General features: G+C 37.6%; 3 protein-coding genes and 1 long non-coding RNA gene across 7 annotated transcripts; 2 read left to right on the top strand and 2 right to left on the bottom strand.

Moving 5' to 3' along the window:
- The first annotated feature begins 249 nt into the window (after nucleotides 1–249).
- LOC110832331 (Odorant-binding protein 57c) lies at nucleotides 250–4,101 on the top strand. Its single transcript, XM_022069238.2, has 6 exons — nucleotides 250–310; nucleotides 2,372–2,468; nucleotides 2,558–2,658; nucleotides 3,157–3,265; nucleotides 3,540–3,604; nucleotides 3,987–4,101. Exons 1-6 carry the CDS (start codon nucleotides 257–259, stop codon nucleotides 4,026–4,028), a joined length of 468 nt encoding a protein of 155 aa, XP_021924930.2. The 5' UTR covers nucleotides 250–256; the 3' UTR covers nucleotides 4,029–4,101.
- LOC110832334 (uncharacterized) lies at nucleotides 846–1,449 on the bottom strand. The gene is made up of 3 exons (XR_015537341.1): nucleotides 1,401–1,449; nucleotides 1,222–1,314; nucleotides 846–1,119 (listed from the first exon to the last, which is right to left on the bottom strand). It is a non-coding gene; the product is annotated as an uncharacterized LOC110832334 (long non-coding RNA).
- LOC110832329 (zinc metalloproteinase nas-13) lies at nucleotides 3,936–15,445 on the bottom strand. Of its 3 annotated transcripts, none has more exons than XM_022069231.2 (6): nucleotides 15,076–15,445; nucleotides 8,373–8,510; nucleotides 8,061–8,225; nucleotides 7,123–7,428; nucleotides 6,131–6,264; nucleotides 3,936–5,405 (listed from the first exon to the last, which is right to left on the bottom strand). In XM_022069231.2, exons 2-6 carry the CDS (start codon nucleotides 8,503–8,505, stop codon nucleotides 5,304–5,306), a joined length of 840 nt encoding a protein of 279 aa, XP_021924923.2. In that variant the 5' UTR covers nucleotides 8,506–8,510; nucleotides 15,076–15,445; the 3' UTR covers nucleotides 3,936–5,303. The 3 variants fall into 3 exon arrangements, with proteins under 3 accessions (XP_021924923.2, XP_021924921.2, XP_021924922.2); XM_022069229.2 differs by lacking the exon at nucleotides 15,076–15,445 and adding an exon at nucleotides 13,497–14,620; XM_022069230.2 differs by lacking the exon at nucleotides 15,076–15,445 and adding an exon at nucleotides 11,169–11,236.
- Nucleotides 14,698–20,571, top strand: LOC110832328 (epimerase family protein SDR39U1). 2 transcript variants are annotated; one of them, XM_022069226.1, is made up of 6 exons: nucleotides 14,698–14,835; nucleotides 15,485–15,591; nucleotides 16,891–17,098; nucleotides 17,633–17,779; nucleotides 17,865–18,055; nucleotides 20,161–20,571. In XM_022069226.1, the coding sequence occupies exons 1-6, from the start codon at nucleotides 14,805–14,807 to the stop codon at nucleotides 20,392–20,394; spliced, it is 918 nt and encodes a 305-aa protein (XP_021924918.1). In that variant the 5' UTR covers nucleotides 14,698–14,804; the 3' UTR covers nucleotides 20,395–20,571. The 2 variants fall into 2 exon arrangements, with proteins under 2 accessions (XP_021924918.1, XP_021924919.1); XM_022069227.2 differs by lacking the exon at nucleotides 14,698–14,835 and adding an exon at nucleotides 16,041–16,161 and having other exon boundaries at nucleotides 15,487–15,591.
- Nucleotides 20,572–20,950: the final 379 nt, after the last annotated feature.

Raw genomic sequence — 20,950 nt, 5'->3', positions numbered from 1 at the left:
CTGTGCCTACAACTATAGGCCAATTAATAATAATAAACAGGCCTACGCTTTGTCACACAAACATAGCCAACTCTGATTACGAAAGGTAAGTGAACTTTTATTTTTTAATCATATTTAATTAGATTACTTTATAGAGTCAATGGCACCAGTAATTCTGGGTATCTTTCGTGAAACTGTATTTTTCTTCCTGTGCCTTCAAATATATAAATGTTTTGGCTTCTACAATGGATGTCTCTCTCTTGTTGGAACTTCCAACATGTCGCTTCTTGTCGCGTGTTTTATTTGCTGCATTACTCTTGGATTGGTCAATGTAAGTACAGGCCTACAATTACAATTAATTTTGAACAGGTATATCAACAGCAAAACCTTCAACAGGACTCACAATTAGGGAAGTGACTTCACATGCTACATTAGAGCCGCATATCCTATCCATAAACATAAATTGCATGGAATAAGAGAGAAGAATGATTCCATGTCCAGTAACATAAAAGCTAACGTACTTTATTCTTGTTGTTAAGGGATACTTAGTTTTGCACTCCGATAATACTGTGCAGTAGTGTGGATCACACTAGCTCGCTGGCAGAAGGAAAACAAACACATGTTCTGTACAAACCAAAAACCTTACCTGAGATGGCGTGCTTCAAAGTGTTCTCGATTGGAAATAATGTTGAGAGTTTGGATGGTATACGCCTCCTTATCTGCTACCCCTCCCACCCCACTGGTCACCCTGCCTCTTAATTCTAACGGACGTCGAACGCACAGTTTCATCCCGACTACTGTGCCAAAGTACCTACAATTGTTATGGGTAAAAACATAACCTAAAAGCTGTAGCAATGCAGAAGAAATGGCGTGTACTGAGTCGACAACTTCGAATCAGTAAAAAATTATATATTTTGTTCGAGATTTCAACACTGCATTCATGGTTGAATTGGGTATCACGTTTAAGGCTGGAAACTTCGGGTACTGAATTGAAATATTCAATGACAACATATCAATCAAGAGTTAAAATTATTAAAATTGTTCAAATGGTTAAACGTGCCACTATAACTCATGCAATGGGGTGCATATTGAAGTTCGACCGGGCAAGGTACTGATTAGTTCACTGACGTTCACGTATTTCTGTAAAACATAAAGTGATGGTATGAGTACAATGTACTGTTTATGGGAGTGGTTTGTATTTATAAGTATTATTAATGAGAATATTTAATACTTATCACTTACAAACAAAGCTGTGGTATGATCTTGAGTTACGAATACTTCAACGTGTCTTGTGTTTGAATTGCCTGTAGCAGGTCTTGCACAGCGTGAGGCATTCTGTAATAGATACCATATTAAGTTGTATTACTAATTTTTATCTTAGAGAATGTGACGTAATTTGTCTTATAATATTCTTATCTTACTGGAGTTGTCCAAAGATGACATTGCAGCACTGAAGGCACGTTCGTACACGTGTCTGGACGAAACCGAACTAGTCGGTGGTTGTTTTTTATTGAGTGATTGTCCTCGGGCAGGAGGTGGGGTGAAGGGGAAAGAGGGGATGAGTATATGAAAAATTGACCGGTGTGGTATAATGGGGGAACGGGATTAAATACTCGGTGATATCTGTGGCTATTAACGTTTCAAAAATAGGGTCTATAGTGTCTGTGTAATGCAAGTATAATACAATAAAAGGGTTGTGTAGACGGTAACATCAGGCCTACATGATAATTGTATAATGCCATAAGTCTGATTATTTATAAAATAAGGGAGATTATTAATGACATATTATATAAAATAATAGGAACCTAGTAAAATCTGCAAACCGTTGAAGAGAGCGAGAGATATGCGAAAAGAAACGGTCAAAATATGGAAAATGAAACTTACAAAGTATGGACAAATAAAAGTAAATAAAGACGATTTAATTATAAATAATGTAAAGTGTCCGTAAGCGAAATGTAATAATTGTTTAAATATCTGTCCTTGCAAATAACATTGGTGACAGAAACACGTCTAGCAAAGGGACTGACCTTAAAATCACAATAATAATATAACGTCTAAGTTGATACTGATAATTACTGATGCAAATGGAAGCTAATTATGATCATTTAAAAATTATCTGGATGGAATCCTTGGCAAACACCCCTGCTTTGAAATACAAAAGCCAGACATTTATGGAACACAGCATATCTTGAAGAAGATCGCGTAACACTTCATTAAATTCAAATATTAAAATACAGAACAGAAGTTGCTGCATAATGAGTTTAGGGATACAAATCAAGGAGCATGGTATTAAAATAATATTATTTTAACAACACTTAACAGTGCAGTACCTGCATTTTATCCTGAGTGCAGACTTTAATTCTAATGGGCAGCACGAACTTATTATTGGCAGGGGAGAGCTGTTATGTCCGAGTCACCGACCTCTTCTGATCTGAACAACGACCTGGCAGTAATCCGATTCTGTAATCTGACTTCGCCGATAAGCCTTGGTGAGTGCTGCATTTGGAACCCCGTTTTAATATATTACGATTCACCGTTAAGACGCCTGCAGTGTAAATGTCTTCGCAACTCTTTTCAGAATCCATGAACTCCATCCTGGTAAACAGGCAGCTCTCAGGTGTGGAGAACGTTGACGGCTTCAAGTGTTTTCTTCATTGTCTATATTACAAGTACAATTGGGTGAGCGACGTGAACATTTAACTCTGCTAATAAAATCCTGCTTCTATTCGTCAATTACAATAAAAAATTGGGTCAATCAACGATGGCATTCTAACTGCAGACGTTTATCAGCCAATAAGAATGAACGTAATCGTAGCTGTCAAGCATGACTCAAAGAACCAAAGACGTGACTTGAAATATTTATTTTATTTTATTGTGTAATCCGCACGAGATTTAGATTTAATAAAAATGTTAGAAATTAATAGTAAAGTATTCAAATAAACTGATAGGAGGCTGAGTAATTTTTTAGTTATACATATAAATGGAGACCAGATTGTGCCTATATACCTTCACTAAAGTCCGCAACAGTGAATATAGGACTATAGTCTAAAATTGCATATGTCGCCATAGTACCTATTGAATGCAATAGGTATTATGCTTCTATCATTAGCACACACCTTGTTTCAGACTATAGTATCAGTAGTTCACATTTTTCACTTTGTTTTCAATTGCTGCCAGATGGATGAAGAAGGAGAATTTTCTCTGGCCAATATGAAGAGCTCTCTGGAGGCTTCCCGACTTGATGAGCTTGCAATTGACTGGATCATCTTCAAGTGCTCTGCTGTTGGTAAGACTTTTGTGAAAGAATTCCACTGGCTTCTACTTTACTATGTTCACAATAACCAACCAGTGGACTCTACCCTTCATGCATTTCTAATCTTCAGGTAAAGAAAAAGGTACTTCCAAGTTATCTAGACCCTCATTCAACTACAATGCTACAGCTTCATTTACACAGATTAAGCGGGGGTTCAAGGCACCGTGCTGTAATATTTTAACCACAGATTGAGAAATACTTGACAGCTTCATGTCAGAGTGAGTTGATTTGATTTGATTGTTCCCAGATTCACTGGACAGGTGCGAGAGAGCCTTCAAATTTACGGAATGTTTCTGGGAGGAGACCAAAGAGGTAAGAACCAAATCAAGATTCACTAACTCTGTTCATAATGGTTCAATTTTTAGTCCTGTTACTAAAATATATAAAAATAAACTGGAACATCTTAGAACTTGAGATGTTTTTCCTCTGAAGTAAAAATGCATACAGTAGATTTCAGGGTTATGAAGCCGTGTAGATTACATTACAACCCAGAAAACCACCTGGTCCACTTCTCAGAATCTAGCTACAGAAATACTTCACTCTACAATAAAGTTTTTTGTCATTACTTGTAGAGTATTATAAGCAAATGCTCTTTTCTGCACATTTATACTTTTAAATTATATGTTTAATGAATTACAGAATACAACTTTCCAATATTATATATTGTATATTGTTCTTATTATTAATATTACAGTTTGAGAATGAGGATGATTCAACCTTATACAGGACAGACTGATTGGTGCATTGTTCCTTGCATAAATAAATACAATAAATGTGACAATGAAATAAAATTAAACTTGCATGCTCAATGATAGTCATTAAAATTATATATTAAAATAACACATTTCAATATACAATAAATTAATTCCAAATAAGCGATTAAATAAAGAAATTGATGACGAACATCACGTACAAAATAAGGGAAAAGCTGGAAGTTGATAACACTGTCGTTACCAAATGTCCAAAATGTATATACTTACTTCACATTTGTCTCAATGCGTGCCACTTTAAATAATTATTTTATCATTAAACAGCAAACAGATAACATGAAGGAGTTGTGTACCTAGGAACTTTAATTTAGTTTGAACTATGTTCACAATGCCATTCTATAAAAATTCAAAACAAATGTTATGATATTTTTAATTAACACGTGTTTTGCTTCTCTGCAATTATGAAAGACAGCTGGGTAATAAAACTGGCATCAGAATTCTATTTCATTGTTTTGAAATACACTAACATAGGTTAAATAATTTTTAGTTAATACATATTAAAAACCAATAGCCACTTTTTGGTACATGTAGCGATTTCTCTTCAATGAAAGCACGCCATGTGTCTAATAAGAGCCGTTAAATTCTACTATTGACAACCTGTCATCAAGGATCAGTTAATTTTGATGTCTCCTATTTTCCTTTATATTACTAATGCATTTTTTATTTGAGATTTCCATTCTTAATGATAATTAATCCATACATTTATATTATTAAATTTTATCTGACTGAATTATCATCATCACTACCCATACACATAGCAACTCAGGCCACTGTATCGCTCAGTACTTCCTTTAAATAATCAAAAATTAATTTCAGTTTAATGTATTTTCTGCTTAATGAATGACTCTCAAGGAATGCATTCCTTTCGTAAAATAAGGAAATAAAACGATGTATTTTAATCGGTTAATACAGATAAACATTCCAACTTCCTCCTGAAATTTTCAAAGATGTTTTATGTCCTCAATTAAATCGAATCGTAAAAAAATCTCCAAATGTGTTGTATCAATCTTTATAAAACAATTTATATTGTTCAGAAATCAGGAGACATTTGTCAGTTTTCATTTCGAGTAATTTCAGTTCAGTTTGAAACAAACACAAGTCACATATTCCTTGCTGAATATGGTGACAGGAAAATAAATAACACGCTGTTATATTACATCCCAGTGACCTTGTATAGAGTTAGTCTAGGGTCCTGAGCGTAGATATCAACTGCTGAAAAAGAAACACTGAAAACACTGTACTCAAGCACCAGGTGGACGCTGAGAACACTTATACATTTGGCGAATCTTTTGCACATCTCCACGGCTGAATCCCTTCCTCTGGCCAATTTCAACTCCAGTGATCTGTAACAGGCAGCAAGCAGTGCCCCCTAGTCTTACAAATTATTTGTTCTTCTTTGTCATTACTATTTTGGAAAACGGATAGGTATATAACAGTTGGTAATAAGAGGCACTTCCAGAATTTATTCTTCTCCTAATGAACCACACTTTTATTTTACGACTACTTACGCAGCCTGAACGAATGAATGTGGTAGTAAAGTAATGAAGAAATAATCAAATATAAAACAAAACCAATTAATTATTCCTCAAAACTAAAGGAAATGCTATGGAAGAATTTGAATTAGTAAATTTCGCATTCTGTAACATCAGAAAGCAACAAAGCGCTGTTCTTCAATTCTCTTCACAATACAGCTGACTCCCGATTAACCGGGTTGGTTGGGAAATAATTTTTCCGGATAATCCGAAAATATAACATACACGTAAGTTTATTTAAGGACATAGACTACTTAAATGTTAAAGCTTTCTAATAACAGAGAAACTTTTATATAACATTCAATACAGTACATACCATAACAACGTTCTACAGTCGTTAACTTCAGGTTTCTAGCAAGAAATGAGTTTCGTTAATACGTCAAATAATGTCATCGTTCCATGTATTTCTTTCTTTTCAAACCCTTTAAATTTGAATCAGAGTTTCAAAACCAACTTTTAATTTTCGTTTAAACGACTTAATCTGCCCCCGGATAACCGGGAGTCCGCTGTATAGCCGTTCCTCATCAGCACTATACCTTGGGCTCTATGGTGGGTAGGCCATTCTTTGAGAACGCTCCGGAAGAGTAGTGCAAGACGCTGCGATAGTCATAGTTCACTCCTTGCCCGTCTGCATATCCCTTCTTGGCCTTATCAAAGTTGTTCTCGCGGCCTGTAGCAGATGCAGGTGGTATACAATAGTCCCCGATTTTTCGCTCCAATGCACTTCCGTAAAGCATATTCAAACTTAAAGAGGGATCTATTGTCTTTGTGGTGTACAGACACAACGGATATAGATCTAATACAGATAAATACCCTATCTAAATATCAAATAACATAAGTACGCAGTAACTGCAGAGCAGAAACCAAGAAAATTAAAAGTAAAACATCGCAAAGCAGATGCTGGCTGTACTTACGTAGGACTGTCTGCTGCTTTTGATGATCTATTTTATTGAAACAGATCACTAGTACCTAATATAAATTATTCCTAAACTCTAATTGAAGCCTTCTCTTCGTGAAAGTGCATGTAAGAGCATCGTATAATCCCAATGTTTTGCTGATAAAATGTCAATCACGGGGCAAAGGAAACTCGATTGTAAAATCTGGTAGACTGTACTTTAAATCAAGAATCACACGGAAGCTGTGGGCATAAAACATATAAAGAATGCCGTTATCTCGAGATTGATACAACTTCTAAGCCACGAAAGGGGATATGAATGAAGTTTTGACCACAGTCGTAGACCATACAGCGACTATTCATAATGCAGGCTTCTCACTGTTCATTTCAGCTCTGCCTCGTAAAATTACAAGCGCCTGGCGCATTTTAATCATAGTGATTAAGCATTCGAAGGATTTCCCGAAAAACTTAAATACTTTGCCTGTGCGTCTTCCACGTACTGAGACTCGTTAGCATAGTAAACACATAAAGGAAAATGACATTAACAAAATCAATGCCGGTATAGAGTTTCTGGAGCTGCTTACAGGGAAAATTCCTTCGGTTCGTCATGATCCCCAGCCAATATTACAGTACCTGGCAAGATGTTCTCCCAATGAATGACGACGTGTTTGTCCCTCTCAACACGGTTCTGCTCGTGCAGGAAGCCCACAGCATGCATGAGCTCGTGAATTGGGGTCCCCACAGTACTCAGGCAGCCAGGGCTCTGGAAATTCACCCTCTGAGGGCCGCCTACGCGCCCGACGGACGACCAACAGCCAGAGTGGGAACTTTCGATCACGAGGTAGTCTTTGTGCTCGGGCTGTCGAGGTACAAAACGGATGCACGTTTTCTTGTGGTACTCGTCCATTGCAGCCTTGATCATCGCCATGTCACCGTTATCTTCAGAAGCAGAGCAAACATCATCGTAATCAAAGTCTAAAGATAGTGACACATACTCGTATTTTAAATTTTATCAATCACCTAGGTGTCATTAAAACGTTTTGTAAGTTGGGCCCACTTCCGTCTTCAGGTCAAAATAATTTTAAAAAAATCCTTGTCTGTTGAGGTCCCCGGTTGAGTCAGTCGTGCAATATTTGAGACGGGTGCTCTAAATTAAAAATAAATAATACTTTACTTTCGTAATTGAATAGATTAATTATTCTTCCTTACATTTTACAGTGCCAATAAATAAATAATGAGTTAATGACACCACATATCAGGTTAGGCCCACAATCTCTCGAATGCTTAGCACATTTCGTTGCATTCTTGAGGTTCCGGGTTTGAATATCGGCCCAGAGACCGGCTATCATAACCGAGGTTTTTCGTGGTTTCCTTCGGTCACTCCAGACAAACACTGGGACAATAACCTGAATTAAGCCACGAACAGTATTCTATATCACTTCACTTTCACACACATTCATCCTACCATACAAAGCTACATGCTCGACTGAGAAGCATAATTGCCGTTAAATATTCCACGAATCAATTAATCGTACTCAGTCATGTTCCAGTCATAGCCTGGACGGACTTACTGAAGAAACTTCCCATCTCGTACGGCACGATTCCCCCAGGCCAACGCGCGGTCTGGGCTGTCAGCCCATTGCGAGATTTGGGTGTCATAATATCGCCCTCCAGGTACGAGCCCATCTCCTCAGGGTTCACTTCGCTGTCCATCTTCCAGGCAGCCACTCTCTCGCCTATTACATGCAGATAATAAGAAATTTAGGCTATTTGCATGAACCGAGGAAATCTGGTTCGTAATTGAAGTTCACTTGTGCCTGCATTTGATATATATATACAACAAAGTAGGAATGACAGACTAATATACACACAGTGGCACGAACCTGTATCCTTTGCAACTGTTTCGTCGTACAATACTGCCACATCTTCAGGATCCAATGAGTTATCCTCCAGCACAGGCATGCAGTAGTAGATGCGGGCTGCCAACAACAAAACCAACACCCCTGCGTTCTCCATAACTCCTGTGTGGTGTAAATACAAGCAGCGATCAATCATTACAGTGTAACAGTAATTAGACAGTGGACATAAGGAGTTCTCAATCTGAGTCCCATCGATGCATACTTTCATTTAATTTGGTACTATTGTGCACAATGTGTAAATAATAAGATGGCTGTCTTCTGGGTTGTACTGCCGTGTAGTCGAGTGTCTCGGTGAACATGAAGACAGCAAGCAATGTCAAGAAACTTCTACCATACTACACTACATAAAATCATGCATTCAAACAAAACTGTTTACACTTGAAAAGACACTTAGTGCCAAACGCGGTTTCGACCTCAAGAGGTCATCATCAGTGGCAAACAAATTAATTCATATTAAATCATACAATTCATAACACGATGGTTTGTTATAAAGCACAAAAAGGTTGCACTTTACAAACCGTACTTTATGTAATACCACACTGGACGTTAATTGCACAAGAGTTGGTGTATTTTCTTAATTGAGTGCTTAGCTTTATGTCCACTGGCCTAAGTTCCAATAACACCTAAAATGATTATGGAATATAAACCTACTGAGAAGAGACATAAGTCCTGGACTGGGAAGGTCAACTGTAAGTGTAACAGCATTAGTAGACAAAACATGAAAGAAGAAGGATTAACTCTGTCGTATAATCACGCCCTGCAACTGCCCAACATTATTTACGAGATTCCCGTACGTTTGGAAAATTCGTAAAAGACTAGGTTTTCTTTCATGTGAAGAGAAGAGGTTTAATTCGGCCCACAATCAGCCATGGAATTTCAAGACCACTTCTATACTTCCCATCGCGACCGCTTATTCAGTACATCAGCATTTACCCTCTACAACCACAAAAACGCTGTTCAACCCAAACCTGAAGACACGGCTTGCTACAGGGGCAAGGGGTAGAGGACATAATACTCGCAGCTGGAGGGGAGGGGTCAGCTTCACGATCCGGCTTATTTACCCTCGAGGAAGGAATCCCTGAACCCCAGGGTTAGAAGGATAGATTCGCTCCAGGGCAAGTCTAGACGTAGAGGCGAGCATAAAAATACTGTATCTTCCGGGAATCGAACTTCCGTCACCAAGCCAGTAGGTGGCCGAGTACAGGCTTGGTGACGGAAAAATGTGCTGTGAACTTTGATAATACAGAACAAATGTCAAAAAATAAATCAATCTAGGAATGATTTGTTATCTTTTCTTGCATAACAACGCTCTTCTGATACTGTGAATTCCGTTTTATTTGAGTTGAGACACTTCTTACAAAACAGTTATTTCTTGTTGAGAAATCTGTGACGTTTACAAGGAAGTTTATACGCGATATGTTGGTATCTACACGCGTAAAATAAAACAACGCCCGGCTGATAACAAAGAAAACGCGAACTGTACGTCTTTATTTACGTTAGAACTGAAACTGGTTCTATTGGAGTTGAACTTGGACTGCCTTACATTCAGGGAGTCCACGCTTCGAATCCCGAACGTACTTATCTTAACCTATTACGAAATATGAATATCAATCAAGTAAATAAATACGACGAATATACGAGGAGGCCGTGTTAGTCCCCACGTTTCATCTCCGAAACCATTCAACAGATTCCGCTAAAATTATGCTTCAGGTGTCAACAACTACAGAAAATTTAAGTGACAACCAACCAACTTCATGCAGATATTTTGAGAAAACAGTGTTATACAACACGTATAGGGGTTAATACAACTAGTATTTACACAATGTCTCTTTCTCCTCCTCCCCCCTCCAACCGGGCTCATAGTCTTTGGTTTTCGGTAATAATAGCTTACACGAAACATAATTTGTAATTAATCGAGTCCTTCTTACTGAACACCGAAAATACACGTGTGTGTTTCTTCATGAGTTGTTCAGAAAAAAAAATAATTTCACTCAAAAATGTTCCTAAAGTGGGGCTGCACGTATGTAAAGTGAAACATTTATATGTCACAAATGATGAATAATAAGTTCTGGCAGAACTTACGGTTTCAAATTTCCTTCAAATGTCTCAATGTACATGCCGAGGCTAGCAAGAATAAAAATTAATAATTATACAAATGAAAAAGCCAGTTGCCCACATAATTCAAACCAGCACTGATTCCAACTGTATTAAACTTTTCCAATAGAAACTTAATAATTTCGAAGCGTCGCGTCGTTTCCAGTTGTTAATACACGACATTATGACTCATAAAGACTTTTCCGGCATGCTTATTATCTATTTCCACGACATTCTTGTCACAGATGCTTAATTAACAACGCTACATCGCTCCCATCTCACGAGGTCGCAAGGTTTCCACATTCGTAAGAAATTATGGATCACAAAGTTGTGGTGGCAAAGTTTTATAAAAAAACTTCTATTAGCTAATACAAATTCATTACATAAATGTTAAGCCTATTTAACACAAAAGAAAAAGAACCAATTTTGTTGTTTGTACCTCTTTTTGCAAAATTGAAATTTTTATGCATTTTACAATAAGAAACTCCTTTCTGAGGCCAAGTGCACTATCATTGGCTTATTACAACAATAAATGAATTACGCTGTACGAAGAGAGTTTTATTTAAACAGCTTTTAAGGTCCATTTATGTGAATTTAAATATAAATGCGAGGAGTCTGACAAACATACTCACGCCATTCAATTGTTAACCACTAAACTGAACTTACCGCTATATTATCTTCCTTCTGCAATTCTGAGCTCGGTACTTTGGGCGGTTGCCTTTATTTATACTACAAGAACATGGGTGTTATTGAGGACATCGGTGATAGTGAGCGGTTACTACTGCTACGAGCAAACAATGGCACAGCCGCGATTCTGAGTAAGGAATACGAAATTCTTACGAGGAAAAAGGAAAGTAATCTTAACAATACGACCAGCAATTTCATTTGTGAAAATAAACTTCTGATAAGCGGTAGCCAGTAGTACGTAATTTACTGTCATTCATAAATGTCACTAAATACGACACTCGATAAGTGTACAAACAAGTCGATCTATACAATCCTTTGTAACTAATTCCACGCTCGCCACTGCCTGTCGATATGTTTATTTACTGATACAAATAAATTTTATTTTCTCTAAATATTGTTAGGGCAATCAAACCAAAGAGGATATGAACTGACCATGAGCAATGCTTACAAATATTACAAACAATTCGGTGTAAAACCTGAAGGGGACGCACCACTAACTTTAAATTAAAATATAATATTAAAATGGATCTTTAGAAAAGAATGGTAGGAAGTGGACTGGATTTATCTGGCTTAGGATAAGGACCGACTGCTTGCTCTTGTAAACACGGCAATGAACCTTCAAGTTCCATAGACGACGGAAATTTTTTAACTAGCTAAGCGACTGTTAGCTTCTGAATAAGTACTCTGCACCAGAGAGCTACACAACAACAATTTCTGGCAATCTACTAATTAAACTTTTTTTAATTCTGTAACTAACGGTGTGACTTTAAACTTAAAACTTCAGCTTCAAAATGTTTAATAATCAGAACGAGAAATCTTCTCAGGATGTTTTCGTTTGTACATAGTGCCCTCTTTCCCTCACAAGTAATGTAACATAAGCAGCAAACATTTTCCCTACAAAGACGTAGTTCAGTTTAATCAATAGGCATACAACACTGACACTTTGTTATCGCAGTCAATATTCGAACCAATTCCACAAAACAACTGTGTGAGAATGGTTCCCATGCTTTTACTGGAGAAAGCTGTGATAACACTAATCACCCTTGTGCTGCTCTAAAATTTTTATTTTTCATTTACAATAAATTATCGCCTGTCACCAGTTACGTGTCAATATGTCGCCACTTTATTATCAAATGCAAAAGTCAGTATACCTCTGTTTTTCAGCATTGACCAACTCTTTCCAGGGATTATGGATGGGGAGAGCTTTATTGTAACATCAGGTTCTTAAAAACTACGTATACAGATAATTATTTGGATTATCATGACTAATATTAATTGATTAATTACGTAACCTCTTATCACTAACTGTAATCGAATAATAGGTTAAAACGCACGCCCATCGATAGCATAATTTTAAAGAAACTTGTAGGCTAATAGCTTCACACGCCCACGTATCGACCAGAACCCTTATAACTTTGAACCAACTGACGTATTTCCATGACACTGGTGCCACCACAACACACTAACATGGAGGCCGCGCGGAAATTTTATGTGGGAACATAATTGCATCTATTAATGTACACAAGAGTTTATATTTATTACGACACGTACAATGCGCTGTGTAGCGGACTGTCAGAAGCTTATAGCTCCTGGACCAGTGGTATTCAACCTTCTTTGTTCGCGTACCCCCAGATACAATTTCTCCTCAACTTTGTACCCCCAAAGTTGTTGGTGTATAATTCAAGTTATACATAGTATATAATCTACATTTAAAATAAATTAAATAAATTACATTACTGATTATTCAGTGTTTATCATAAAATAATATGTATTTTTTTAAAATTTCACGTACCCCCTAAGATGTCTTCGCGTACCCCAGGTTGGATACCACTGTCCTAGACCAAGAGTCATTGGGAAGCTTAAACTCTGCTGGTATAGCTGTTGCCCAGGAAAAGGTCACCCCTTTCTCAATTGTTTGGTCCCCTGTAAGTGTCAGGTCTATAAGAGGGCCTGAGGCATCACAACAGGACTCCTCCGAGATACCTCAAGAAGACCAAAACCATCCCTACATGGCACGCGGTCCTGCACATCAGCGGGCAAGAATAAATGTGCCGCCACATGAGCTGGCCTAGTTAAAGGGGCTAGGTCCCTTATTAGATTCTGCAGCCGAAGGAGGCAACCCACATCTGTTGCCCAGCAAGACCACTAGGAAGTATTGCAAGGCAGACTGGCAAAGAAATTAAAATTTGCAATGCTAAACTCTACCGCAGTTCAAAGCTCCTCAAGCATTAAACACATGCAATAATTTAGAAACCAAAGACAGTCATAGAAAATAAGATTAAAAAAATAAATCAATGTAAGGCTCACCTTTTAAAAATGCCAAGTAATTTCCAACAACACAGTAACGATCTCAGGGCCATGTTTCACATGAAGCAGTGTCTGTATGTCTTGTATGCTTAATATTGCCGGAAGCTCAACCAAAACAATACTGAGTACAGATCACATCACATATCTCCTTCACACGCATCTTGGCAACAAACAGATCTGAATGCTTTAAGTAGAAATCTTGTACCTGCTGCTGTTCAGTGTTTTACAGGTTGGTGCACGAAATGTTAACACTTAAAACTCGTAGTTTAAGCCCCAAATGTTACAAAACTTAGAGAACCTGAAGCAGAATTTCTTGATAAATATCCTTAGCTAAGCACATGTTCCACATAACCCCATCTTCTTTGAAACGTGGGTAAATGATCATAACATGACGTCGCCGAAAATTTTCTGCACGACTGGACAATCATAACTCTTGGGTCAACGTGTTTACATTTTTCATTTGAGAGCCTCTCTTTCATCAAATCCCACACGAACAATTCACATTATTTAAAGTCTGGAATAAGGGGAGTGTCAAAATTGCCCACAGTTGTTACTCTCGGGATACCTATATGAGAATACTAGGGCCGAAAACAGTGTGCAGAAAATCCGAAGTCACATAGTAGAGTGAAGTGGCAGAGGCTTGCCTTAAGCTTCTGTATGAAACCATTTTGCAATATTTCCACGCATCGACGTGAGTTCACGTTTTCATGGAAGAAAAAGTATTCAGGTAAACCTTGGCTTGGCATGGCTCGTGATCTGATGCGGATCCTTTTGCTCAAAACAGTGCATCCCGCTTGTTCACCGTCCCATACGAATTAAACTAAGCGATGTTCACAAACTAGATGTCTAATGTGGCGTTTCAAAGTCTGTCCATGTTGCTGAAACAAGTCTTCTTTGCTTGTCTCTTTCTGAAAGTTCTTGCAATACGGACATTTCGTACGAAAATATCTGCAATAACGATTAAAAGCTTTATTTACTCCCATACCTGAACGAAACGACTTGTACAAAGGAAGATTCCTTAATATAATGTGTTCAAAATAATGAAAGTACTGTGCATGGGTTTTGTTCCTGAAACAGCCCTCTACCACTACACAGTGCTACCTGGTACCTCGGATTAGATGATGTTACAGATTACATACCAAACTAAAAAAGCAGCGATTAAATAACCCACCATTCATCTGTGAGATTTTCAATTCCCGACATGCAACTGAGAACAGAACAAAAACCGATGCCTGACCGTAAATTCCAATATGGCTAGCTAAATTACTATTGTATCTTCGTAAACAAACCAGCAATAAGTATCCCACGATGCCCAGTATAATGGAATCAGTGCTTGTTGGTAAGAAATTATGTCAACAGCATATTTAATATGTATCCATAAATATAAACCTTCCGTTATAGTTAACCTTGTGGGTTGAAGCTTGACTCAGGATCGAGGGGTCTATATAACCTCCTTCACAGTTGTAAAAGTTCTCTGTGAATGAGCCGTTACAACATTCTTTAAAATATTTTTTGTTCTACGTCATTGCCATTGTATGTAATAAAGATGTATGTATGTGTGTATTTATGAGGACCTTACCTACGACTCTGTTAGTGGTGGTTCTGGCTATAACTGAGAAGCAATATGTGCTGCGAGATATTCAGCAGTTTCATAAACAGCGAATCTAACCGTGAATTGTCAATATCACCCCAAATTTACACAGCACTGAACCGAAATTCTTATACTATATTTAGATACAACCTTATCTGTGATATTCCCTTTCACAACAGTAACTGATAAAGGTCCCTGTTTTCTTATTTGTTAAGTCCTTGTCTAACAATATATTTATGTCACTTCCTAGACAATTTAAATTATATACATGCCCACATATTTTACTGTATAATTACGAAAGAACTATTTCATTATAACGAAAGTTTTGAAATAATATTCAGCATTCTGTGACAACAGATCCTTTTCAATTAACTTTCAGAAACTATCTGCTTTTCAGGTGGGGGTACTGGGTTTGTTGGTACTGCATTCAGCCAGCTACTGCGCAGTAAAGGATATGGTGTAACCACAGTATCTCGAATGCCTGGACCCCAAAGGATGTCTTGGGTGACTATCACAAAGAAATCCTTGGCATTTACTTTTGTGTATTTTTTGTTCTTGGTGCATAAAGTAGATGCAAAATGAGCGAGGCATGTCACTTCAGACATTTAATCTTCAAAACTGCACAATAAAATCTGGTAACACCTACTCTGAAGCTGCTTGACAGTTAACTTTGCCTGTATTCGTCCATTACAACCGCTACTTTTCATATGAAGCTCAAGTCTAAATTCATCAGTCTCTCAAATATAGTTCATTGTATGAAAGCTTAGTACACACCTGAAATGTAGACAGGAGATCAATATTATGTGTATTTAAATGAATACAAGGAGAGAAAAAAGGAAAGGCCATAGCTCAGACAAAAGTAGATTCTGAAAGCAGAGGCCCAAGTCCAATCCCAGGGCACTCATGTGGGATTTGTGGTAGACAAAGTGGCACTGGGGTAATTTTTTTTTCAGAGTGCTTTGGTTTTTCCCTGCAAATCAGCATTCCACCAACACTCCATAGTCATGTATCACTGCCTTTGGGGTGGGTGATAAACCTGACTTCTGACCCAGCACGTCGATGAACTTGGAAAAAGTAAGGTAACATTTTAAGAAGGAAAAACACTTGAGTCTTCAGTGTGGTATTAGAGTAATTAGATGTACAACAATAAATTAACCACTGCTGGAATATTCCTGTAGGCCTGCATCTAAAATGTTAACATTTTACAATCCAACAATTTTACTTTTTATCCAAAGAAGCTACTAGCAGGTGTAGAAGATATATTGGGGGTAATATACATGATTCACTTTTTTTAAATATAATTTTCATTAAGTTCATGCCAAAATTACATTTCAAATGTTATATTATAGAATACTTTATTGAGTAGTATATCCCTTAAGAAGTTCTTAAATATTGTGTCTTGAAATGTCAACACTGAAATTATTCTTTATCTGAGCTCTGGTGCACAGTCTGCAGTCAACATGATGTACAGAACAATACTTCCTCCATGTCAATATTATGATTTAGGCAGATTTCAGATTTATTGTCAAGATAATGAATATGCAGTGAACTGATTTGTGCACTAACCACTTATATATGCTTGGTACATGCAAATTTTAGCCATCTCCTAACACTGACCAATGAGGGATGTGAAATTACATAAAAATTAATGTAAAAGATCTATGCGGTGCAATTTGGACTATGCCATGCTATCAGAACATGACATACAAATTTGTTTTACCTTAAAGATCAATTATCTGCCACTTTCTAACAGGTAGTGACTGAAGTAAGCACAAGTGTTTTCAGTTTTTCCATTTCTTCCAGACTGAACTGGCTGAGTCTGGTTTGCCTGTTAACACTGTGGCTGTTGTAAGTCTTGCTGGACAAAATGTTCTGGATCCTACACGGCGCTGGACCCCAGGCTTCAAGCAAAATGTGTGGGCTAGTCGAGTCAATACTACACAATCTCTTGCAAATGCAATCATCAAAGCACCATTTAAACCGAAAGTATTCATTTCCATTTCAGGTGTAGGTAAGACTGTAAAGTCATTGACAGGATAATTTATCGGACACTTCTTTACTGTAAAGGAACAATTTACACTGCAAGTGTAACAAACTCTCTGGTAGCAGAACTGAAGGTTCAGATCTCTAAAATGCATGTTAAAAAATTACCCTATATGGAAACATGGTCGGCAAAATAGTTGTATCCAAGAGGATAGTACATAACATGGAGCTTTGTGGTTTGTAAAGGTAACCTAGGTAGATTAATGAATGAGGTTAAAGGAGTCTGGGGATGTATCTTGGATTGAGGAACATGAAATACATACACAGGCTTGGAGAGAAACCCTCCAAGAGCGCAGTTACTTAGCAGATTGAGAATGAAATAGGAAGATAATATTAAAATTAGTTTTAGGGTATTATGTTGTCAGAATGTGAAATAGATTTCAAGATTGTGTAATGGAGGGCTTTGTTATTAACAGTATTTAATTTCTGGGTTCTATTACCAATGAGTTATTTACTGTAAAATTGGAAATATAATTTTATCTACTGTTCAATTTTTTTCAAGGGATATACCAGCCAAGTCAAACAGCAGAGTACAATGAAGACAGTCATGGAGGAAGCTTTGATTTTTTGTCAAAGTTATGTCAAGAATGGGAGAGTGTTGCCAAGTTGCCAGCAGATTTGGGTATCCGACAGGTCACAGTTCGATCTGGTAAGATAACAATTATTTAGAAAGTTCTTGAATAAAACTTCTTAGATATGTAAGAGAAATACTTGAGTTTCATTTTTTTCCACAGGTGTTATACTTGGAAGAAATGGTGGTATGGTAAAACAGTTGTTCTTGCCATTCTATTTTGGATTGGGAGGACCTGTGGGAAGAGGAGACCAATATATGCCATGGATCCACATCCATGACATGGCCAATTTGTTGTTGTTTGCAATCGAGAATAACAATGTGCAAGGCGTGCTTCATGGAGTTGCTCCCCAGGTTTGTACCATACACAGAGATAATTTAAACTGGAATTAGAGGTATGTGATGTGTATAATTTAGTCTGTATCTGATGCCAGAGTATTCTAAAAGCAGTGCTTCTAAGTATTACACACATCCACAATAAAGAAAATGATACCCAGATGCATCTCATGGTTTAAGGATAGCTTAATGATGATTAATAATTTAAACTTTTGTCAAATGATAATAGCTAGAAACCCTTAACACATTACTGGGATACTGGGAACGACCCGTTCTTCAAGTGCCTGAGCACTGCGGGTCCCAACTTTTCATTGGCTCGATCTATAGACATTCGGTAAGACTCCTTGGACAAGGGATCGGCCCGTTGCAAGGCCTCTACCTGTACACAGGACAGCACAACACAGAAAAACGCGGACAAACATCCATGGCTTGAGTGGGATTCGAACCCACGGTCCCAGCGACCAAGCGGCACAAGGCTCACGCCTCAGACCGCGCGGCCACTGCAGACCCCTCTTAACATATTAAACATGGTAATACCTAATACACCAAGTCCCTAGCAATAGAACCTAATGGGTTAACATGACTAAGTCAAACACTAAACACTATTATTGAGTGGTTAGCACACACTTGCCCCCGCGCTGTAGCCACGCGGTCTGAGGCATCATGCTTCGGACCGGCGATACGGAATGCGCTTTGGTTCGAGTCTCAGGGGAGAAGAAATTTTCTCATGAGCTTTCGACCAGTGTATGGGATAGGTGCCAACCCAGCATCATGAGGAAATTGGGGAACTACAATAAGTAGCGTAATCCGGTCAGGAAAGCTAGCAATGGCTCGGGGTTCGTCGTGCTGACCACATGTCGCCCTATATCTGGTTGGATGATCGTTCACCTCTGCTTAGGCATGTGAACGTGAGGCCAGCAGTCAAGCTAGTCGGCTTTGGCTCTCTGGAGCTGTTACGCCATGGGTTTAATTTAATTTAGAACACACTTGTATTACATTTTATTGGCCCGTGCGCTGGCTATCCTAATTTAGGTTCCCCCCCCCCCCCCCACCAATTTTTCCATACACATGCTGAGATAGGACTTTAAGATATGACCATGTCTTCATCTTTCCGAATTCATGATTCACCATAATCCTCCCATTTGACACTATCATATAATCAATGCAGTAGACAAAATGTCATTAAAGAACTCAGAACACTGCTAATACCAAAGTCTAAGCACTGAACACTAACCTGAGCCAGCTCAGTGGAGTTCTCATGATCACAATTTATTTCCATTAGGTCCACCTTAAAATTCAACCTCTTTCTAATGGCAATAACTGCAAAACAAAATTAACTGCATAAACATTGTGGCTCCACATAAGAAAGCACATACAGAAAACAGTCATCACACTGTAACTCATGTAAATTTATGGTGACAGAAGACAGGATAACATGCTACCTTCATACATAAGTACATTCAGCGCAAGAATTTGGAAATTCTGAAATATCTTTGTATCAGCTGTATGTTCTCCAAGACACTGGTATATGAACTCTATGGTGAAACAGTATGTTTATGATAGAAGTGTGAAGTATTTTTAAGTGTACTGCGATACATGCATAGGAAAGGTACTGAATGTGAATAACTGGCGTAAGTGACTTAGGTAATCAATGAAATGTAACCTTCAGAGAGAAAACCTTAATTTAGGAACTTCAAAGGGAATTTTTCTATAAGTGAAAAGCTTTTTTACTGCGGTTATTAACTGCTCTGATTATCTAATTTTATTTTGAACTGGCTATCATTTTGAAAGAGTCAAAAACTTCCAAACATTTTGTAAAAATACTGTAAAATATCGTAATATGCAGAATTGTTACATTTAAGTGGAAAATAGAGGAAGGATATTGCACAAAGAAATTTGAATACACTCTGCCATTGTTATCTTAACATGTAATATGAAACAGTTGGCCGAATAAATTCCAATTACCTCTGGAATATAAGATTTAACAGTCTTAGTTTTTGGATGGCAAATATCTGTTCAGCACTGTCTAGAGACTGGTCATGTATTTCCCACAGTTTGTAAAATTCAAGAATTTTTGCATGCTTTCAAATAAGAATATATATATTCCTATCATCTGGTTACAGATTGTGACGAACAAACAATTCGCAAAAGCATTTGGACGAGCTTTGTGGCGCCCTGCACTGATACGACTTCCTGAGTTTGTGATAAATATTGCATTCAGTGAAGAGCGAGCTAAAATTATGACTGAGGGGCAGAAAGTGATCCCCAAGCGAACTCTTGCATATGGATTTCAATACAAATATCCTGATATTGACTCAGCTTGTAGACAAGTTGCTAAGTTAATCCCATCAAAATAATGTTCATCAACTATTAAATCAGTTTGTCTCTAAATTGTCAGACATTCAGAGATGCCTTGTACTTTAATTCTGTATTTATATTGAGTGAGACTGTCATGTTGCCAACTTGTTAACAAAACACAGATAAACATTACATGTATCTTTTGATTATAGATGATTAAACTTATGTTAAAATTACTTTCAGACATTTTATTTTATGTAATTTATTCCACAAGTAAGTTCTGTCTTGCTGTAAAACATTTATACCCAGAACTAAGGGCTTACATCAGTGTTTCCTAATAGAGGTATCACAGCACCCTGAAGTGCCATAGTCACCTTCCAAGGGAGCCGCAGAAATGTACACATCCTAAGTTTTCTAGTTTATTGCTATTAAACACATGTTTTTAATTTACTCAGCTCCCTCCATATTATTAATTTTACTGCTATGATATATTTAAATCATTTTGACAATGTGACCTATGATTGAGATGGGTGGAATCATGCATTGAGAGTAGCAAAAACAGTGATGGTGTGTAGGAAAACTTGTTACAGCAAAGGGCAGAACATACTTTTGGAA

The sequence above is a fragment of the Zootermopsis nevadensis genome, unplaced genomic scaffold (genome assembly GCF_977971745.1).
Source record: "Zootermopsis nevadensis isolate Lab colony 2312 unplaced genomic scaffold, Znev_1.0 Znev_ptg000028l, whole genome shotgun sequence".
In the NCBI taxonomy this organism is placed as follows: domain Eukaryota; kingdom Metazoa; phylum Arthropoda; class Insecta; order Blattodea; family Termopsidae; genus Zootermopsis; species Zootermopsis nevadensis.
Note: the sequence above shows the minus strand (reverse complement) of the source record. Positions and strands in the feature narration are given on the sequence as shown.